The 21,947-nt window shown below is 33.7% G+C and overlaps 2 protein-coding genes across 3 annotated transcripts; both read right to left on the bottom strand.

The window, feature by feature from the left end:
- Positions 1-2,070: 2,070 nt before the first annotated feature.
- On the bottom strand, positions 2,071-8,319 carry LOC129320780 (uncharacterized). 2 transcript variants are annotated; one of them, XM_054966376.1, is made up of 15 exons: positions 8,052-8,319; positions 7,649-7,948; positions 7,432-7,506; positions 7,248-7,355; positions 7,055-7,087; positions 6,871-6,960; positions 6,040-6,165; positions 5,698-5,841; positions 4,922-5,329; positions 4,609-4,743; positions 3,989-4,207; positions 3,616-3,885; positions 3,250-3,387; positions 2,818-3,120; positions 2,071-2,576 (listed from the first exon to the last, which is right to left on the bottom strand). In XM_054966376.1, exons 2-15 carry the CDS (start codon positions 7,856-7,858, stop codon positions 2,340-2,342), a joined length of 2,496 nt encoding a protein of 831 aa, XP_054822351.1. In that variant the 5' UTR covers positions 7,859-7,948; positions 8,052-8,319; the 3' UTR covers positions 2,071-2,339. The 2 variants fall into 2 exon arrangements, with proteins under 2 accessions (XP_054822351.1, XP_054822352.1); XM_054966377.1 differs by lacking the exon at positions 8,052-8,319 and having other exon boundaries at positions 7,649-7,955.
- A 428-nt stretch (positions 8,320-8,747) lies between these two features.
- Positions 8,748-14,570, bottom strand: LOC129319836 (uncharacterized). Its single transcript, XM_054964915.1, is given in 11 exon segments — positions 8,748-9,140; positions 9,225-9,468; positions 10,071-10,183; positions 10,390-10,494; positions 10,496-10,970; positions 11,114-11,291; positions 11,436-11,578; positions 11,732-11,901; positions 12,877-13,111; positions 13,678-13,982; positions 14,553-14,570. Coding segments are annotated over 10 exon segments (2,082 nt in total). The 5' UTR covers positions 13,869-13,982; positions 14,553-14,570; the 3' UTR covers positions 8,748-8,912.
- Between the last annotated feature and the right edge of the window lie 7,377 nt (positions 14,571-21,947).

Genomic DNA, 21,947 nt, shown 5'->3' with positions numbered 1-21,947 from the left:
TAAAATTAAAAGTTAAGAAATTAATTTTAAATTTTAAAAAATGAGAGGAGTTTTATATAATTATTTTAAAGTTTAAAAATTTTTTATATATTTTAATTTAAAAAAACTAAAACGCTAAACGCATGAGGTTTTTATTTTTTTTGTTTTTTTTTACCAAAATCGCTTGAGATTAAATGCGCAACCTTTTCCTTACCAAAACAAAAAAAATTTACAGGTCACTGGGTTGTTCAATTTTATCTTTTAAATCTTATATATTAAATATATTTTCACTCACAAACTAAATTTTAATATTTTAAAATATTAATAATTATAAGTTATTACAAAATAAATAATTTACGAAATCAAAAAATATAAATAATTTATAAATAAATTCTAGGACGAAGATGAATTCAAAGGAATTTTCTTCTTGTTTTGTTTTTTTACGTCAACGTGAATCATATATACATTATGCTGCATCAAATATGGCAACCTCTGGAACACGGATGGGCTTCGATAACTGTAGATGGAGCCTGGTCTCAAATGACAAGGAAGTCAGGCTGTGGAGGGGTTATTCATGACAGCTCTAGGAAATTTTTGGTTGGATTTACTCACAGGATGACTCAAGGAGATAGCTTGAGTGCTGAGCTCTGGGGGATTCTTCTTGGTCTTCGCTTGGGGTGGGACACGGGTTATCGCAAAATAGCTCTTTAGTCGGACTCCACTGAGGCCATTAGACTAAGTACTTCCGATGTCAGTACGTCAGACCTTGACAAGGAAATTTTAAGGGAGATTCAGATGCTTCGACAACGTGAATGGATGGTGCAGTTATCTCATATTCCTCGTTCTGTAAATGCAGCAGCTCATCACCTGGCCCAACAGGCACTTGATTTAGAACCCGGCCATTACACTATTAGCTTTCCTTCTGATAGTCTTTTGTCTTTGCTAAATAAGGACATGCAATGTGCCAGTGACCTGTAGTTGAGGTCTTTTCTCATTAAAAAAATACGGACATATGCATATATACACGCATCTTAAGCTACTATTTGTGAGTTGTGACGTTAATTGTTGTGTAAACGGGGTGTACAAGTATTAATTGTAGGGATACAAAGAACATGATGGAGAACTTGAGAAGACAGGGAAGTTCAACATCATTTCAAAGGACGATGGTGTTCCAATTATGGCTCTCTCTCTCAAGGACAACAGCCGCTTCAGTGAGTTTCAGGTTTCCGACATGTTGCAGTGGTTCGGTTGGATCGTGCCGGCCTACACCATGCCTCTCGACGCCCAACACATGACCCTGCTCCATGTCATCATCCGCAAGGATTTCTCCCGAGCCCTTACTGAGCGTCTCGTGTTGGATGTCCATAAGGTTCTTCACGAGCTTGAGTTGCTTCCTCCTAAGACAGAGTGGCCTTGAAATCGAAGGCTGCTGCTGCGGGTAAGGTCTTGGGAAGATCCCAAGGTGGGATTAAATATTAGTGAGAATGTTGTTTATGAGAGACACAGTAAGGCCAAAGAGAAAGGTCAAGGGTAAAAATATTTTTTTTTAATTTTAAAATTTATTAACAAACAAGTATATTAACACGTTTTGAGAGATTTTATTATTATTTATATATTTTAAAATTATCATTTTTTCTTGTTTTAATTTAATTTATTAATTTTATAAAATATATTTTCAATCCTTCAATCTTAACATTAAAATGCTAAGTCAACAATTTTAAATATTGGCAAAGAGTACTTAAATGATAATATTTTAATTTTTTAAAATTAAACTTAACCCATCAACATTTCAAAATTCTTTGTTAGTATTTAAAATTGTAATATTTAACAATTTAAGTTAATAAGACTAAAAAAATATTTTATAAAATTAAAGAATTAAATTAAAATTTTATGTGAAGTTAATAATTTAAAATTGACTCTGCTCTTTTTTTTTTTTTTTTGGGGTTTGAAAAAACAGTTAAAGGGGGCGAGTGGGGGCCTAATCTAATGGACAAATATGACACTGCAGCACATGCTATGCTATGAAGAATGAATGTTGCGAGAGAGGAGCCTTCATGACAAATACGATTTGACGGGAAAAATTCAAAGAAATAGGCAAGTTCGTTCCATTGATACTAACAAGTTAATTTTCACTTACTTCTTCAAAATTCAAAGGAAATACCGGAGAATATACTATATACGCTTGTGAGAGAGTGAACACTGCTTCATCCCTCTTCCAACAAAGGGATCTTGTTCTAGCTTAAAAAACTGATCAAACAAACATGTACAATTAATTGCTATATGAGATGCAATGCAACCATAAGAAGACGACTTGGTGGTGTGAGAAACATGCACAAGAACTGTCTGTGTCAGGTGAAAAATTATCGAAGACTAGAAGATCTTCTGCTCAGGGTGGAGGTAGAATTGCCATTGCCATTACTGATCTCCAGACCCAGCTCCTTTATTTTGCGTAGAAGAACCATTTGCTCTGTCTCCAGCTGCACTATATACCCTTTCTGTATATCTTCTAGATTTTCAAGCTCGCTCAAACTTGCAGATACTTCTTCAAGATTTCCATCCTCTATTAAACCTCGAAACTTGATTATCATCTGTTTTATCTGACATAATCCAAATTCAAGCACTATCAAAATAATGGCCTGGCATGACATGAATAGGAAATGCGAATAATGATAAACCTGCCCATAGGACTTGAGTCTGGTCCATTTATTTTTAATTAAAATTGTAAAAGCATAACACACCCACACACTTCATAGCTCTTTTGAACTGAAGGAGACAACTGCATCTGCAAATAAAATGTTTTGAAAAGAGTAGTGTCACATACGGCAGAATCACTCTCACCTGGGCAGGAATTTGGTGTAGTTTACTCAAGGAAGGAGCAGAGTCTAAAGAAGGTCTCTTGCGCATTTCTGGAACTTTCCTGGTAATTCGAACGTGAATCTCACCCCTTTTAACCCCTTGGAGAGGGATCCATTTGTCGGCCATCTGGTTTGGAGGCAACCTCTGATAGTCCACTACACATTCACCAAGGCTCTGTGTCGGAAGCAATGAATTATGGTCCTTCACGTGCAGTACAAGGCGACTCCCGTCATCCGGGAACTCTAATGTCTGGTTCCATTGAGGATTAAGAGTTTTGTGTATGACCTGCCAAACAATGCCACAGCGACTTCTGAGTGACGGCAATTTGTGAGACTACCATAATATCAACATATCACAACATGCAGGCCCACAGAAAACGTAGAGAAATTCGGAAACAAGACTTGCAGTATTAACCTTGGTCTTTTTCTTCAACTGTCCATAGTTTACCCTCACGTATGGGTCACTCGTCCCTCTGAGATCGACACCAATTAGATCCCTTGCTTCTACCAGATCAAGTTCAATCCAACCATGCTCTGAGCCCAGACCTGAACCCTAGCCATTGCGAAGGAGCAAAGCAGGACAGAATGAATATGCCAGGAATGAAAATTCAGCGCAGGACTGAATGAATATGCCAGAGGTGAGATTTCAGCTTACTTAAATAACTGTCCCGATAATATACGTTGAAAAAGTAAGAAAGAAAAACAGCCCTGGCTAGTTTAATCTTTGTACATATTCATCTGCAAATGAACAATTAGGAAAATTCCTATTGGAAACACATACCCTTGAGCCTTTTTTATCATCCACCATAACAGCTATTTGAAGTCTTACTTCTCCAGAACTCACTCTTTCAAGAGGGATCCACACATCCCTTACATTCCCTTCCACCAATCCTTCCAAATTTACAATAGCACTACCAATGTTTTCATCTCCAAAAATTTCATCACTGAAGCATTTTAATCTCAGGTGTTCGCCCCCACCAATCTCATCAAACTCAAACTTATGATTCCAGATAGGACTTGAGGTATGAGAAGTCCTTGTTCTTTGGACATTCTGTAAAAATATTTTGCAGTAAAATCAGATAAAGAGAGACCTTGGCTCAACAATCATTCACACCATGTAATCAGAAATCTCAAATAGACCCAGTATGACCCACCTTTCCATACTGCAATTTAACGTAGGGTTCAAACTTTCCAGATTTGTCTTTCACAGCAAAATTCTTTCCTTCCACGACAGTTATGTTAAGTTTCCTTCCGGTTCTTGACAGAAGTTGTGATGACCCATTAAGTGAATGCTGAGAGTTGATACGGAAGTTGTTCAAACTATGTGAACCATCAGAGAATTGCCACTCTTTTACTATAATTCTCACCTTCAACTAGAAAATGAAATGAAGAGGTAAAATGAAAAAAAGAAATCCAAATTCTTGACTGATCTGAGGCAAATAATCAATCAAGTTCTGGGTGGCAAAAGCGCTTATATGATAATTTTCATTCTTAGCCCTATCATGAGAAATATGTCTAAAGAGAACTAAGCAGAAAACCATCCAAAGTACATTAAATTTAGCAATGACAAGGAAAACAAACTGGTACACAAAGCTCAATTGATAGAGGATGGCACAAGGCCAGTGCAATCGCAGCATTGCTCCAAAGAGACTCAATATGAAACTCTCCTGAATTCAATTGATTTAAATTTAATACCATATGAACTGTTGTGGCTTGAAAATGATCAATATGCTTGAGGTGAAATATTATTATAAGATGAGCATGAATATTGTACCTCTCCGGAGCTGACCCCCTCGAATGGAACAACTACTTCAACCTCTTCTCCTGAACACTCTGCATGCTTTGCTATAATACCAGAATCAGGTCCTATTGCCCAAATTACTGTTGAGTCGTCTTCAACATGCCTCATCTTCTCAAAGATCCAAACAAAAAGTTAGCTCAAGTATTTGCTGCCAATAGAAAAGGAAAGGAAAAAAGCTGCTTGTCTGATATGAATAATAATATTATTAATTGGTGACTGATGCCTTCTATTGCCAATAAGTCATCATCTGTTGCTTGTTCACAAAGGAGAACATGAAAGCCAGTACCTTGATCTCACAAGTGCTCAAATAGTCATACTTCACACTGCTAGGAGGACACTCGTAAAGATTAAAACGAAGAGTTCCTGTACTATCATGTAAAACCATATTAAATGCTGCATCCCATCTAGGAGTTGATCCCAGTCTGACATCTGTTCTCCTAGTTAATTCCTCAAGTTCTACCTCCACAAATGTCTGTAGGTCTTTTTCATCCAAGTTGGCATCCAAAGGGCCATTGCTTGAACCATCTTGTTGCCTTCCCTTGAAGCAACTCCTGGAAAGTTTATTTGCCGAAATCACAGTAACATATACAATGCCTCCTACTGCCTTTCTCCTAAAATCTACAACAGGCAAATACAAACATCGGCGGCGAGGTTCTACCATTGTTTTGAATAAGGTTTCGGTAAAAAGTTTAACCTGTATTTAAAAAAAAAAAAATTACTATTAGCTTGAAACATCAGATTCGTATCATAATAAACATATTTCACAGACAATCTTAACAATATCGATATTCAATTTTTATCCTTCCGTTTTCAGCAATTGGTTCAAAATAGACTTTCAACTACATTGACAGACGCATGTAAGGAATTATGTCAATTAACCGAGGCATCAGTCTGAAGTCAACAACAGCTTCCATATCTGTTACTATAAAATTGTTTCTCACAGTCGCATCCGCATCAAAAGTTACAGTATAAGTGTAAGATAGTCCAGGGCCTCAAGATAAGCAAATGCAATTTTGTTATTTGCCCATAAATGTAAGAAGAATAAGCAGAAAAGAAACGTACCAGCCAAGAAGAAACACCAGGCAACACGGTGGCAGGAAGTGATTGGCTTCCACCGCTTCCAAAGGCAACTCCTATTCTCACCTCAGGAGTTGACACAAATGAATACAGAAGTGCTTTACCATCTAGAATTGGCATAGAAAGAAGCTGACAAATCAACATAAAAAAAAAAAAAAAAACAGATTAAGAGCAACAACAAGGCCAAAGCGGCTATTTTCATCTGATTCAAAAATCAATGTAACCCAAGTATTTTTTTCGTGTCTCCTACTTTAATTTATATGTTTTAGTTTTATGTCAGTAAAGCACAACATTTCTGAGAGAATGAAAATGATATCATTAACATACGTCACCCTTAATATGAAGACTGTTGATCACAATCCGGGCAGTTCCCATTAATGGCTTTGCAAGCTTGACCAGCATCAAAATACTCATTTCATTTGTGTCCCAATCAAGACCCATTTGCAATATTCGCTGCCACATGCCATACCAATGGAACGCTTGTTGAAACCCCATATAAACGATAGATTTTACATTGGAAAGGACAAACCATAATCACATTGAAAGAAGAAGGTAAATAACCTAGCAAAGAAAGTGGAATAGACGTAGGAATAAAAAATATAATCATTTAAATGGCATCAACGGCTGTAACGGAGATAAGCAGTAGCATCGTCTCTTCAAAAAGTCTGAGGAGCCAAAAAGGCAGTTCAAATTTGTTTAAACATGGTTTAGATACCCGGAATCATGATGTTTTAATATTTCATTTGCAATTTTTTGTCAAAAAAAAAAATTATGTGCAAGTAATCAACTAATGTTGCCCTTTTCTCATAAATCCTTGTCAAAACTAAATATGAACATAAAACAGAACCTTTAGAGAGATGGCGGCAACATAGAAGCCACACAAAACCTTTAGAGAGATATTATTTGATTGTGGTGGTGGTGATGGGGTTAAATTCAAAGTGTGAAATATTGGAGATTTGGACTGAAATCTGTTTTCCACTTCCACGTTTCGAATTAAGCTACGGTAGGGACTCCCCCTTGTTTTTTTTTTTTGGGGGGGGGGGTTAATCATAATAATAAAAAAAGATATGGAACCAACGAATGGGGGCGTTTGTGTGTTAAAACTAAAACGACATATAAAAAACTTCTAGTAAATCTGAATGTGAGACAAAAGAGAACCTGGTCTCCAGAAGTTGACCAGCGGATCCCCCGAAGACCCAAGCTAGGAGGGCATGTTCCAAGTGAAAACTCCTGCAGCTGAATTCTTTCCTACACGATAAGATGGTGCTTTTTGTTCAGAATTGTTCACGCATTTGATAAAAACTTGATGAATTATATTCTTCCAAATTATAAGTTTACTTACAATAAGTCCTGGTTTCCGGAGCTTTAAGCGTTTCTAGACTCACAAAAGAAAGAAAAGGTTAATCAGTTCTAAAGTGGTCTGATTTGGCCATAGAAAAACAATTGATGTTCACCCAAGACATGAAGAAAGCTAAGCAGCAATATCTGTGTTAAACAAGATTAGAAACAACCGGGAAAGGCCAGGGAAATATCACCTCGAATATAGCTGATAGCCTTCTTGAAAGCTTTGGGTTGTAATAGTTGAACCAAACTTGTGTCAACAGCTTATTCAGCCACTCACAGGGCTCAAATGGTGTGATGGGCTGTACAGGAAGTTGAAGTCATGTTCACAATGCTCTTGGGTAATTTAAAATGAAGAAAAGAGAAGGGAAAATATACCGAGGTATTCAGAACGACTCGCTTCCATTTATTATTCAATTCCTCCGCAAGTAGTTTGCATTGATAAATCCCATACTGTAAACAAAAAGATCAGTGTCTCCCCAAATGATAAATGAGGCCCCAAGGTCCATCCTTTCCCATGTGAACAAATTTTATAACCTTGAAAACAGGAAAAGAGAAAAGGAGCAGTGGAAATGTGAAATAAGAGAAACAACACCTGTCTAGTGGCGCATACAGCGAGTGCAAGCGGAATCCAAGTGGCTAAAGAGAATAGCCATCTCTCAATTGCCCAAACAATCAATATGAGAGGAATAAACAATAGAACCCGGGGCTTCTCCTGCAGAATATGGTTCAGGAAATCTTCAGTCGCCCTCTCAAGACTAAGAAGGAACCTTTTCCTTCTACTCTGCCTTCTTTTTCTGGTCATTACAGAAAACTACTCCGAAAACATCACAGAAATAACAGATCTTTTTCTTCTTTCGGTTGTTCCCTTTGTCAGCATTTGCCATCCATAACGCTGGGAGGGAAAAAAACAAAACCCTGGATGAAAATTATGGGAAAAGGGGTTGCAGAGTTGAATTAAAATCGAAAGAATATATATTTCTCGGCCGAGCAAGAACCTTGAAGGAGCTGAGAAAACGGGGGATAGCGCATTTTGGGTTGACGGAAGGAGAGGAGAGATGGAAATGGGGGGAAAAAATGGCAGAGATAAACGACGTCATAACATAAACGATCACATCACAACCAAATTCGCGCGCATCACTGTACGGACAATCTTCATGTCTGGATAATTAAGAGAAGGTGGCTAAATTAAAAACATGTCAAGCTTTTGAGTTTCGATTTCAGGTCCCACCTTCTTCGTTTGAAATCGAGGGTCCTGGTTGCATGGCAGGCTATTGGGCATGGACCTCCATACGTGCGACCTCGACGTATACGAGGAATGTTGAAGCTCAGCTGCTTCCGTTTGAACAATGACACGTGTAGCTCACGGAGGCGAGAAACAAATGACAAAGTCATAAAAGGAGAAAAGTTGCTTTTAAAATTTTAGAAATTTTTTTTAGACTTTTATTGGCAAAAATAATTTTAAAAAATTAGTTAGGCAATACTGTAAATTTTTAATTATAGCTTCTTTAAAATTAAAAAAATTCCGGACTCATTCTCATCCTGCCTGCATATATTATATAAATATTTTATATTACTTCATATCCCGTCCTTAATGATGACACAATAATGTTAACACTGTCGAAAATTTTCCATTTGTAAATTAATAACAATAAATAGATAAAATTATGTTAAATGGATTAGGTCCCATCAAATAAAATAAATTATAATGTTTTATGATGTTCGATTGAGGGAGTGATTTAGATATAATTGATCTGTAAACATGGTTTAAGGCAAAACTGCAATTAGCCAAAAGTATTCAAGAAACGCTACACAAGCGTATGTACAGAACATGACAAAGAATTTCATCCTTGGGGACACTAGTTCCTTTTCTTGTCGTCGTTATCTCTTTCAAGCACAAAAGGCGCCGCAGGTATACTGAACCACCATTCCTGGAGTCTCCTGGACCGTCTCTCCGTGGTAGCTTTTCTTGGCGGCGAATACCTTGTGAATATCTCCAAAAACACAACTAGAACTATGTATTTACTGGGCAACAAAGCCAGAACCAAGGCCGTTGCTACAAGAGCAAAGGCAAACTTCTCCGTGGCCTGATTATCAAATAAGAGAGATCATGAATTACATTTTAACATGTACCAGAACTTCCTGAAATGTAGAGGGTATGAGAGAAGAACCTGAGGGAAAATAGAGAGAAATAAGCCACGTAGTTTGAGCAAAATGACGTTACCATACTTCACCAACTGTTCGCCGTGAGTGATGGCATTCTGAACAGCCAGAAGCTGCTCCATGGTATTCATTGGAGGAGGAGCTATTACTTTAACTCCTTCCACAGGCCTACCCTGGCTAAAATATCTTGTCATTATCATAAAAGCTGAAAGGAACAGAAGCATCAGTGCTACCGCATACCCAATCCATCCCCTGCGATTCAGGCCATCTAAAATTTATTATCAACTGAAGGAAAGCCAATGAATTTCCAACATAGATTGCGACAACACTATCGCTAAAAAACAAGCTAAATTTGAACCTAGTCATATTATATCCCACGCCCACTTGCTTTATGATTGACAAGAGGAAGATTGACAGGGCAGAGAACATTATGAGGACCTGTGTACTGAGCACTATAAGATTCAAGATTAAATTATTAGCTAGTTTTAATTGATAACAATAGACAATAGTTTTCTCATCTTAACAATTTGGATTGAAAATATGGCTCAGCCTCAAGATGAGCCAAAGTAAAACCACTGAACCTTCATATTTGTTGCTGCATTCCGGATAAACATTCTCAGAAGCTCCATGCTTACTAAGTTATGTCGAAACCTTCTCCCATCACTATAGATAGCATCCATGCCTCGGATTATAAGGATTTTAATTTAGACATGTAAACTAAAATAATTGAAGGTATCTCACAAGAAATCATTTTTCCAATTTCTGCTATATATCTACAATTCTCAGGATATATAAACTCTCACACGTCTTGAAAAATATTAGGTTAGCTGCAAAGTAATCACTTGAAGTTTTACCTGGAGATAATATAAATGAAGACCAAACAGAGTCCCAGAGACTTCCACGGATCATCCCAATATGCTAAAGATTTAAGAGACTTCCCAAGTTCATCTATGGGATAAAGTAGCTCCTGCAAGTAAAGTAGTGAATAATAATTAGCAGTGTCAAAAAGGATAATTTCAGGGAACTGTACCTTTAGTCTTTAGTTCCTAGCATTGCACGAGAATAAAATTTAGTTCTATCAAAAAGGTGTTGTTTAGAAAATGATAAGCAATGCATATTTACTGTGAAAATAAAAGACCCATTTATAAAAGGAGAAGGTAAATAAAATAATACCTTCATGACAGCCAAGTTAGTGTCAATACCATCAACTTTAACTCCATCAACTGTTGCCTTTGCAGATTCTACCTTTTTGTAGTTGCTCTTTGATTCTTTAACTTCTCTTTTCCAATGAAGTCATTTCTCCAACAGATATCTCGCCCACAGCAAGCCTGCTTTCTTTGGAGGTGTTTGTACTTGTACCAAAAACAAATCCCAAGTTAGGAACCATGTCTAAAGCTGAGATGGAATTCATTACACTTCCAGCCCTAGAATCACTGCTGCAATCTAAATCCCTTAAGTTTGACATATTTGCAAAGGATTCTAATATCAAGTCTCCGCCTGGAAGTTGATCGCAAAGATTAAACATCAGAAGAGCCTTGAACTCTTTAGGGATTGCAGAGCTAATATCTTGAATGGCTTGTAAACGCAAAACTCCTAAAACAGCCTTCAAAAGTACTTCATTGCGAGCAACTCCTTTGATGTTATACTTGTTTATAAATTTATGAACAAACAGAATCTCTTGTATGATAGCTAACCAGTAATCACGACGAGCATGACCTTTAAACTCTGGAAATTCCATAACAACTGGTTCTGATCTACAAGAGAAACATTTTTTGAAGTTAATACCAATTAGTGCCACAACAATCAACAAAAAGAGATAAAAACAGAGATATCATGATGCAAAGTAAACAATAACATATGACATATTTGCTCCACGAATAATTGTACTTTTACTTACAGGGATGCTGAGTTATAGAAGACTGCCTTGTCAAAAAGTCGAGTACCCAATCGCCCAGTCATCTCAGGTTTAATGACCTGTTTTAGATCATCCGCTAAATCATATTTCTTTGGCTTGTCATATTTTACAACAAGAAGTGCTTCAAAATAAAGTGCATGGTCTGTCAGGATTAGCCGGCCTGCATGCACATGGAAAAAAAAAAAATTCACTAAAACTTTGAAATTAGCATGAATGCTTCCAATTCATCTACAAAAATATAGAGTCTAGAAGAGCATATTCATAGGATATATGGTATCAGAAAATGTTTGTCAAAGCAACTCACCTGGCCATGCAGATAATCCTACATGTTCAAGCACTGGTTGTGTAGTGACTGTTCCATCAACCTCCAGAATCTTCTCACCTCTAGATGATCGAAGGGCAGAGAGTAGAGATGAGTCTGAATTGCTCCTCATTTTTCTTATTGCTCTGTAAAGGTAATATCCTTATTAAAAGAATTCCGAGATGCAGTAAAAAGAGAAAAAGATAAATCCTCAAACATGTAGAAAATGCACAGAATGTTGCTGCATAAAATAAACACACAAGTCAAAGGAAGATGAGGCAACGGTCACAAGTTTTAACCTTTCTAGACCACTTAGGTACTTGTCATAGACAGAGAACTTTAGGCGTCCACCGGTTGATGCACTCAGCACGTCAAAAATATTTTCACTTATGATGACATTAGCAATGATTGGAACTGCAGGAGCTATTCGACAGAAAGCTTCTAAACCAACTGATATGTCCTCATCCACCTTCAAGAAAATTTGAGGCCCATCATTATTAAGAAGGCCAGAATATTATAGACACCACAAAAAAGCTAGAACATTTGAGATGCAAGGTTTATACAGATCAGGAAGGCACATTTTTAAGGTAAGTTATATTTATTTGACAAGTTGCATAAATTTATGATGCTAATATGTGGAGAAACATGTTTCGGACAATATGATACATTTTGTATAAACTAGAATATGGGTACTTCTAGTAACGGAAAATAAAATATCAAAATTCTACTTATAAATATAAAATTAATATAAATTGTAAAATTTATAGCAAGCTACATTATTATAAGTCATAAACAATGTCAGTACGTCACCCATCTTAGACTTTGACCAATATTCAAGAAAATGTATCTAGCTTAATAACTAATATGACTTCTGCAGTTAGAAAATTCATATAATATATCATTAAAATACATGGAATTCACATAGTCAAATGTTTTATTCAGTTTACAATTTATAATGGTTTCAGCAAGTTTTTTGGTGCTTCAAAACAAATTGAAGTGGATTAGAAACAATTCAAATCACTTTCAATCCATTTTGGAATTAACAAAAATTTTGGCCAAAATATTTTTCAGAGCAAAAAGCGGACACAGAGACTAGTGTACAGTACAAGAAACCGATACAAATACAGCAGCCAAAAAATGATGAAGCTTCTTAGGCCAAAAGAAAGTAGGTTAACCCAAAACCAAATTCAGAGAATAACAAAGAATTACTTTCTATTAAGATTAATTCAACAATTGATATCAATCAAGAACAGTAATTAGCATAGATGAAAGAACATTGTTCAGTTAAGAAATTCCAGACGCCACAATTCTGATATTGTGCACACAAATATAGGCACACAACAAGACGACATTCTACATGTAATTCCAAAACTTCTTTCTGGATTACTGTGATAACATTTACAAGACTCGAAGAAAAATCAACTTGCTCTTCAGGAAAACATACATTAATTAAAGGTCGGTCAGCAGCATCTGGGATCTCCCAGGCTATCATCATGTCATATGTCAAGCGTCGGAACATTTTATCAGGCAGATGACCACTCACTTGTGCTGACAAAGCAAGTGCCCTGAAGCAGCAATATTCCAAAAAATTTCTTGCAAATCGCAATGGTTGCTTTATAGAATCAGAAGCCTCTTGATCGAAGCCCTCTTGAAGCTCACTTGAAGAGATTCCAAGGGTTCTGCATTATTTGTTTTAGATTACAGCCAAATTTCCAATCATAATCACCGGCCACTGTGTCAAAGGGACAAATATGAAGAATGATAGATTACCTAATAGTTTATGTTTGGACTCAATCCTAAATATTTTGAGATATTATTTCTCTCTCCCTGCTTTTTTTTTTTTTAATACACGAAATAACATTACTCTTAATGAAGCTTCATTTATAGCTGCGGTATCTCTGAATCCTCCTGTATCATCTTTAATTTTATTTCCAAGTCTTCTTCTATTTTAGCATTAGGTATTACTCCAGCCATAGTTACAAGGGGAAGCTTAGTGAAAGCACATTAATATGACTCTGAAAATCAACTCATGTACACCAGTACACTCGTGTCTACGAGGAGGGAAAATCTCTTCACAAAGTGTTTTTCATTCAAATTTGTCTACATACCCTATCACGCTTACAATTTATACAACAATGTCATTATTAAATTAGTTACTAAAAATAATGATAATTACTAATAACTTTTGGATCCCTTCATAGGTTTCTATAAGCAAATGAGATAAGACATCCAGAATTGTACGTACTTGGAGCATCTACGAACAACTATGTTAGCAATTGGAGAGAGCTCGTGTATCCAATTGCTCCCAGCAGATGGTGAGTTTCTCATCTCCTCAAATTCTTCGTCAAAATAACTGCTCTTGCCAAGCAACCATTTAAAGGATCCTTCTCTTACCAGGCGTTCAAGCAAGTTTCCAGTTTTACCCGCAACAGCCATCTCTTTTCTCCACACTATTTTGTCAAGTTCTTAAAATGATACCGACTATGGGATTTCTGTAACAGTTCTTGCATCCATTGGTCTTTCCAATAAGAAGTTGCATCAAGACGAATCCTTAAAATCGACCCATCAAAGATTCAACCAATCAAAATCCATCTTTATGATAATTCAGATAGAGCACAGACTTCCAGAGAAACCAGGATAGAGAAGCAAAGAACAATTTGTCAATAGATATAGAAACAAACTAAACTGCATCAGTTCTTACAACCCCTGGAACTTATCAGGAGTCACAAAATGGGGCTCAATAGATACGATTTAGTCCACTTGGTAGGCAGTGACGATACACTAACCAACAAGGAATAAGCATGTTTGGGATAAACGCCAAGGTAATTAACATCCTTTGAAACCCAGACAGGAAATAAAAGAGTGTTGCGACGACCTGAATAAACCAACAATTTCTCATCGAAATTCCAAATCCACGGAGAAGAATTAAATAACAAAATCACACCATTCGTTTACCCAAAAAGCTGTACTGAGCACTACCGACGTGACCCGTCTCAAAATGCTGACTCGCACAGCAAAAGAATATCTCAACTTCTAAGCAAAGGAGATAAAAACTTCAACTTCTGCCAATTTTCCCGAATCAGGCCGTCGATCTCAGACAAAAAGAATTGCGAAACAAACCTTATCGAAAAGTTGCGACATTCATAGGATCACAGTGACTGATAAACTATTAGAGGGAGGCCGACGGCGGGCAATGCCAAAGAAGAGACATGCAAGATTCTGTCTTGAATTGTGGGTTTTTTTTTTTTTTTTTGGTCTGCAAATTGTGGGTTTATTAATGTACAAGAGTACAAGGGGGACCTGAAACTAAAAGACAAAGACGCCTTCCCTATCAGAATAGCATGTTTGAGTGATAATCCAGAATAAGTGGGATAGAATCGAGAGTTTCCGGCGCACGGAGCCTGTTGGTCTGATTCGCGGTTTTTTTTTTTTTTTTAATTCTTTGTTTGCGTTAATTTAATTGCTGGCTGGACGTATTACACCGTTTTTTCTTTTTATCATCCCACAATTTACATTTCTTTTCAGAAGAATAACATATACTATATCTCAAGATAATTAATTAATTTACAGTGAGTTTTAAAGTGCTCAATTTCAAAAATTTATAAGTTTAGATTTTAATTTTATAATTTTTTGTGATTGTAACAAATTTACAACTTGTGTACTAAATTTTAATAAAAAATAAATTTATTTTTTTAATTATGTTAAAATTTAAAAAAATAAGTTACAAAATATCATAATAAAATTATAAAATTAAAAGTTAAACTTGTAATTTTTTAAAGTTTGATACTTGAATACTCACTTTAAATTATTTTTTTTACTAACACTTTAAATTAATTAATCTCCTTAAAATTTATCTGTCATTTCTCCATTTTTTTTATCAGCACACCTAAATACCTAGCAAAGTTTGGCAATGATGATTAGACTAATTCATGGCATCTTATTAATAGGAACGTGGAGGTATTTTCTTTGATTTAAAAAAAAAGTGTAACTATTTTCATAAATATTTTTTTTATAAGTCTGAAAGTTTTTATAAACAGTAATCCCTTCATTCAAAAATTTAAGATATTTTTTAAGGAATTAAATATTTAAAAATATAAAATATTTTTAGTTTTTCGAAGTGTAATGATTATTTTTTTTTCAATAGTACCCCTATTGATAATGACTTTATATTTATTATAAGATATTTAATAGGAGTAAATATAAAAAGATAGGATTAATTGAAAGTAAATAACTACTTTATTGAGAGTGAGATTCAGTTAAAAATATTTTATATTTTTTAATAAAATAAGTATTTTTTAACTGGTGAGATATGATAATCCTACCAATCCAATGACCCTGGAGCATTTCTTAACATCAAAAAAAAAAAAATCTTTTTTAATATATTATTTTGTTTTTTCCCCTATTTCACAAGTACTGCCAGTTTTTTTCTTTTGAAAAGCATTTTCTTTAATTATTGTAAAATAATTTCAACCGTTTTACATATTATAAATAATTTAATTTTTTATATAATAAAAATTGTGATATACTTTTTTTTGACCCATTTTTAATAATGATATGATTAAATTAAATATATTTATGTTAATAAAAAATCATAAAATTTTAAAAAATAATTTAAATATTATAAAATATTTTATATTTTAAAGTAAAAATTATTTTAAAAAAGTATCTTACAAATGAAATAGGAGAGAGCACTCCTTAACGAGCTCAAATTTTTTATTTTGCAGAAGTTTCTTCTATTACTGAATTCTTTTTTTTTTTTTCTTTTGGTCAAAAAAAGCACGGGATTCAATTATACTTTGCTGTTCCATTTATTCTGTTGCAGACACAAGTACTGACAGCTAGATCAGTGCTCATATCAAACAAACATTAAAAAGCGTGAAAACGTAGAAAGCAAGCATATAACCAACAATCAATCGCTTGTAATTAAAATTCGAGAGTTATTTTAGACTAAGGATACTGGTTAAGGATTGTAATAATACCTCTATCTATACTGGCTAGCTGGCATTTTGGTTTCGTTTGGTTATCCCAAAAAAAAAAAATTGAGAGTTATTTTAGACTAAATTAGTTACCAATAAGGGGGTGTTTGTTTTCAGTTTTTAAAGGCTAAAATGTCCATTTTCAAACTGTCTTTTATTTATTTGTAATAAGTAGTAAAGAAATCAAACTTTCATATCAAAATAAAACGATACTAATAAGGGTTGAGGCTAATTCTTCGGTGAATTAAGGTTTTAATCATTGTTGGGAGATGTATTTGTATTTAATACTAAATTGTGACTTAAATAGAATGAAAAGATACATATATGCAATAAAAAATTAAAAATAAATGCATAAATAAAATGATAACCACAAATAAGTTTACAATGTCAATTGTATTTATTCCATTCCTCATCGTCATCTTCATTATTTAAGCTAAAGTTGCCCACTACAGTTGAATTTCTTTTTTATTTTTTTTCTTTTCTTTTTCTCCTTTTGAGTTGATAAAGTCACACAGTTAAAATTATATAGGGAAAGTTTCAATAAGGGACCTTTAATCACATATAATCAAAAAGAGAACTCTTGAATTTTTAAGATTTCACTACAAGATCAGGTACTGAATTGAAATTATATTTGTGCCGAAAAAGATAAAATCGCCCTCATTTGAATGAATAACATATCGGAAATAAGACAATTTGCTTATTTTTATACTATATGTTATTTATTTATTTATGAAATGTTGTCCATTTCCTTACTTTACTTATTTATAGGCCTACTTTTACTTGATTTCATTCTAAGGACCATAAACAAGCAAAGTAGGGAAACAAACAATATTCTGTAAATAAATGAACAAGATACAGTATGAAAATGAATAAATTGTCTTATCATTAAACTAACACTTAGAATGAAATCAAGTGAAATTAAGGTTATAACCAAGTGATGTTAGGTAATTAACAACATTCTGTAAATAAATGAACAGCATATAGTATGAGAACAAACAAGTCCTCTTATTTATGGTATGTTGTTTGTTTAAATGAGAAAAAATTTATCATTTCTGTCACAAATTTAATTTCTTTTCCATACAAGGTTCTGTAGTGAAATTTTAGAAATTCCAAGGTCTTCTTTTTCATTATGTTCGGTCAAGGATCCTCACTTAAAATTTTTCCAATTGCATATTTACCAAAAAAAACAATAGGAGACACTTGAACGTAAAAAGTTTTTCTAAGGCCGATCATTAAAAATTTGGATAAATTAGCTCATTAGTAGAAAAAAATCTTGCGTCCAAAAAATATGGACCATATTTTTGAAAATTTGAGAGTATAGCCGATTCATATTGATATACAAAAAGTTTATTATTAATATATAAGGAATTTATCGTTGAAAATTTAAAAATTTATAAGCGGTTCATCATTTATATACAATGGTATATCATTGATAAATATAATAAATCAACCATAATGAAAAATATAATAAATATTGGTTGTTTGCTTGGTTTACTCTTGTGACATGAGCTATATTTGCAAGAATCCCTAAAAATTTTAATATTAAAACTATCCCTATTAGCTTGATGAATTTGCCAATCATTACAACGATTGGTTTTTTTTCTTAAAAAAAAAACGTAGTCATTAGATGTCACTCTATTGCGCATAAGAAGATTTCTAATGCTTCTAATAAGATTGACAAGAGATGATTAAGCGTGTATTTATTGTGTATGGGATGCAATTGAATTTATTTCTTTGTTACAATAATGACTAGAATAAAGTAGGATTTTTCCCCTGGCCTTAAGATCAAGAACTTGAAGTAAGCCAAGTGAACAACGACTTGCAAGCATAACAACCTCAATTGTGTAACACCCTCAAATTTACAAACCGATTTTTCGTAAATTATTAATTCAATAAATTATTTTTTTTTGAACCTTTATCATACCTTTATCATGGTAGAAAAATTTCTACCATGGTACATCCAAGACAATATACCACAGGTCTTAAAATATCTCAAAAAGCAATTAGAACCATGAGGGACAGACAGGATCCTCATGGCGTGATATTTAAATTAGGTCATGAATCAAGAGGGACAAACATAATCCTCTTAGTCAAATAAATACTTTTAATAAAAAGGATTAGAGTTTACATGCTTCACAAATAAGATATGTCCTAAGTTGGCACAAGATACATTGTATAATCCAAAATAAGAGGCAACGTAAAAGATGGTGTCTCATACACCATAATTACACCTCTGGTGCTTTCTCGACCGAACTCGCTCCTGTAAAAATATTAACCACGGGGAATGAGACTTAAAAGTCCCAGTAACCAAAAATTAATATGTAATGATGCATGCGGATGTAACTAATCATGCGATTGCTAAGTGGGCACATAAAACATTTAACCGAATAATACTTTCAAACAAACCGAACAAGTATTTAATTTGCATGACTGCACCTTATATCCTCCTTTTGCCATGCTTGGACGCCAAATCACCCAGCCAAAGGTGAGTTGGACCAAGTGACACGCCACTCATTGGGTCCAATAAGGGCTTACCACGTGGTAATAATTAACCGAACAAAAATTCCCATTAACACCATACATTAAAATACCCTGACAAGTCATGCATCATTCAAATATCCAAACAAGAATATATCCAAACAATAATATCTCATTATGATAAACAAAAATAAATTTTTAACCCACTTGGCAATAATTCCAAACAAGTATATACAGTATTTATTTTCAATACTTCATAATTTTTTCCAAACAACAAAACAACACATAACCATTCACAAACACACCCATCACAACACATTAATAATGGTTACCTTGTGTCTTGAATAACAAGTTTCCTTTCACAACTTCTTTTTCACCACTATTTTTGTCAATATAATCTACATAATTATTTCACAATACTATATATTAATTTTACATTAAAATAAATAACTCTAATTTAAAGAGTTAGAAAGTCTTAGATCTATAATCTATATTAACACTAATTTAAAATTTATGCCTCATTTAACTTCCCAAATTCTTTTTTAAAATTCTTGTACCCTAATACACTATTTTTTTTATCCTCAATTCACTTCTAGTATCACAATTTCATCCTTCTATATTCTAAAAATTCATCTAAAAATAAATTAAAAATTTTAGAATTATCCTGAAACCTCAAATCACCTTTCTATAACCTCAAAATACCTATTCATACTTAAATAAATATTTAATAATCATAGGTTTATCCCTACATCTCAGATTCCACATAAATTCAACCATATAGATCTAGATTTTAACTCAAAAATTCTTAAGCATGAGTTTCAACCTCAAGAAAATATTCTATAATATTTATTGTATCCCTAAGAGTTTTAACCTATACTTTTACTCCATCATATCATCAGATTAACTATCCTATAGAAAAAATTTTAATCAGAATATTTACTCTATCCTACAAAATAATCATATCACTAGAAAGCTAATATTATTTAGAAAATAACTATAAAATTAATTTTGTAATTAAATAAATTTTTAAATGCTAATCTAAACAGGAAAGTTAGAACATACTTGAAGAAAAAGAAAATAATCCCCCCTTGCGAGAAAACGCCGAGCAACATGAGAGGAAGAGAGAAAAATAATATAAAAATGAGATTGTGGTCCCAAAATTATATTAAAAAAAACTATAGGTTTGAATTTAATTATTCAAACCTTTGGGCCAAAAGTTGCAATTTTCTCTAAATTGCATCTTAGCCTTTCATGCTTCCTAATGCACACACCCCCTCCTTTTTATACATGAAGGCACCTCTTCTCTTCCCTCATCTAACCAATGTGGGACTTAGAAACAACAACCTTCCACCCCCCCTTTTTTTTGTTCCTTCTACTTTCTCTTTTTTTTTAACACACATAAAAAAATTATTTATGTATTATATCTTAACTAAATATTGCTTATGTGATTTTAAATTTAAATTTTTAAATTTATAATTAAATACCTAACCATAATATCATTTCTAAATAACCTCAAATAATATAAATTCCTATTATTATTATTATTTTTCCTCAAAACCTAAATTCCACAATTTCTTTATTATATAAAAATCAGGATGTTACAAATTACGTCCAGCTTTCCTAAGCAAAGAGGCCTGCAACAGTAAAGCCCATTCTATTAATTGAATTAAGTGGTGAAAGAGCTACTAATGTTTAAGGGACTAGCCTAATGGTAAGCATAATTTTTATTGATGCATAGCTTGGAAACAGTATAGTTTATTGCTATAGATGTTATATTATATAAAACTATCCACCCGTATATTGCATGGAATACAAGAGATGGCTCATTCAATACATGGCTTGTAAATTGCATAATGTATCATAGATTTTATGTTTTATATCAATGATATTAAATTACATGGTGATATTAGTAGTGATGTGACCTATTTATAAAAGGTTTTGGTTGAACTAGATATCAAATCCTTACAAGTTGCAAATACTCAACTTAGAGGAGCAGGCAAAATTATTCGAGGCTTATGACGTAATTGTAAAATATATAAATAGATTAGAAATTGAATGTTCATAAACAATAGGTGTGTCTGACCAAAAAAAAATGCAAGAGGTGTAGAAATTGGGGCAGAGATGTAAGGCTGAGAGTATAAATTCACTATTTAGGCCACTTAACCTTTTCCCACTCAACATATCCCCTCACTTTTGGCAATACATCAACAAAATGAAGTGATATTGTTTCTTCTTAGCTTTAAAGTCATTCCTTATTGTTTTTGGCCTCTATCCAACACACCCACTTTTCACTTACTCATGATTTGGCTTTTTAAACTTAGTGGATTTTCTTTTCTTTTTTTCTTTTTAATTGTATCAATTGTCTTACCAACTATGATCTTTCATTTCTACTTCAATATCCCATCCTTTATCCCTTAATTAATTCCTCTTCCACACCCAACTACTACTTCCAATTCTAAATCCACATCGAGGATACATGATTTGGGACCTTTTTGGTCCTTATTCATACACGCAACAAAAGACCCTGAGTCAAATAGTCTTTGAGATGAAGTTATATTGCCTCTGTCGTCTTTACACATTGTCCCATCCTCTTTCTCAGCATGCTTTGGCCCATTCAATCCTTTATCTTCTCTCCATTACATCCATACAATGCATTTAACCCCTCCTCCCTTTGGATTATACAATCACATCAAATATGTTGCAATCTTATAAACATCCCCCCAGTCATTCTACTTCATGAAATGGCAATGTCCTTAGGAATTTATGAATTCTTTTGTTTTTATGAGTTCCATTTCCCTACCCAACTTTTATTTAGATATGGCTTGAACTTTATCACATTACTAAAATTTGTTCTCATATTTGTTTAAACTGCTTATTATATTATAATATTATTACTACCCTTGATCCTACTAAACATGGACTTTTCAATTGAACCATGATCCCAACATTTTGTTTTGGCTTTGCGTGTCTAACTTGATGGAATAGACACAACCAAATAGGTATATTTTTTATAACAACTTTTGCATCCATCATTTTCCAACAATCCCAATACATAAAAATA

The sequence above is a fragment of the Prosopis cineraria genome, unplaced genomic scaffold (assembly GCF_029017545.1).
Source record: "Prosopis cineraria cultivar Desert tree isolate PC_DT_omini unplaced genomic scaffold, ASM2901754v1 PC9, whole genome shotgun sequence".
NCBI classification, from domain to species: Eukaryota; Viridiplantae; Streptophyta; class Magnoliopsida; order Fabales; family Fabaceae; genus Prosopis; species Prosopis cineraria.
Note: the sequence above shows the minus strand (reverse complement) of the source record. Positions and strands in the feature narration are given on the sequence as shown.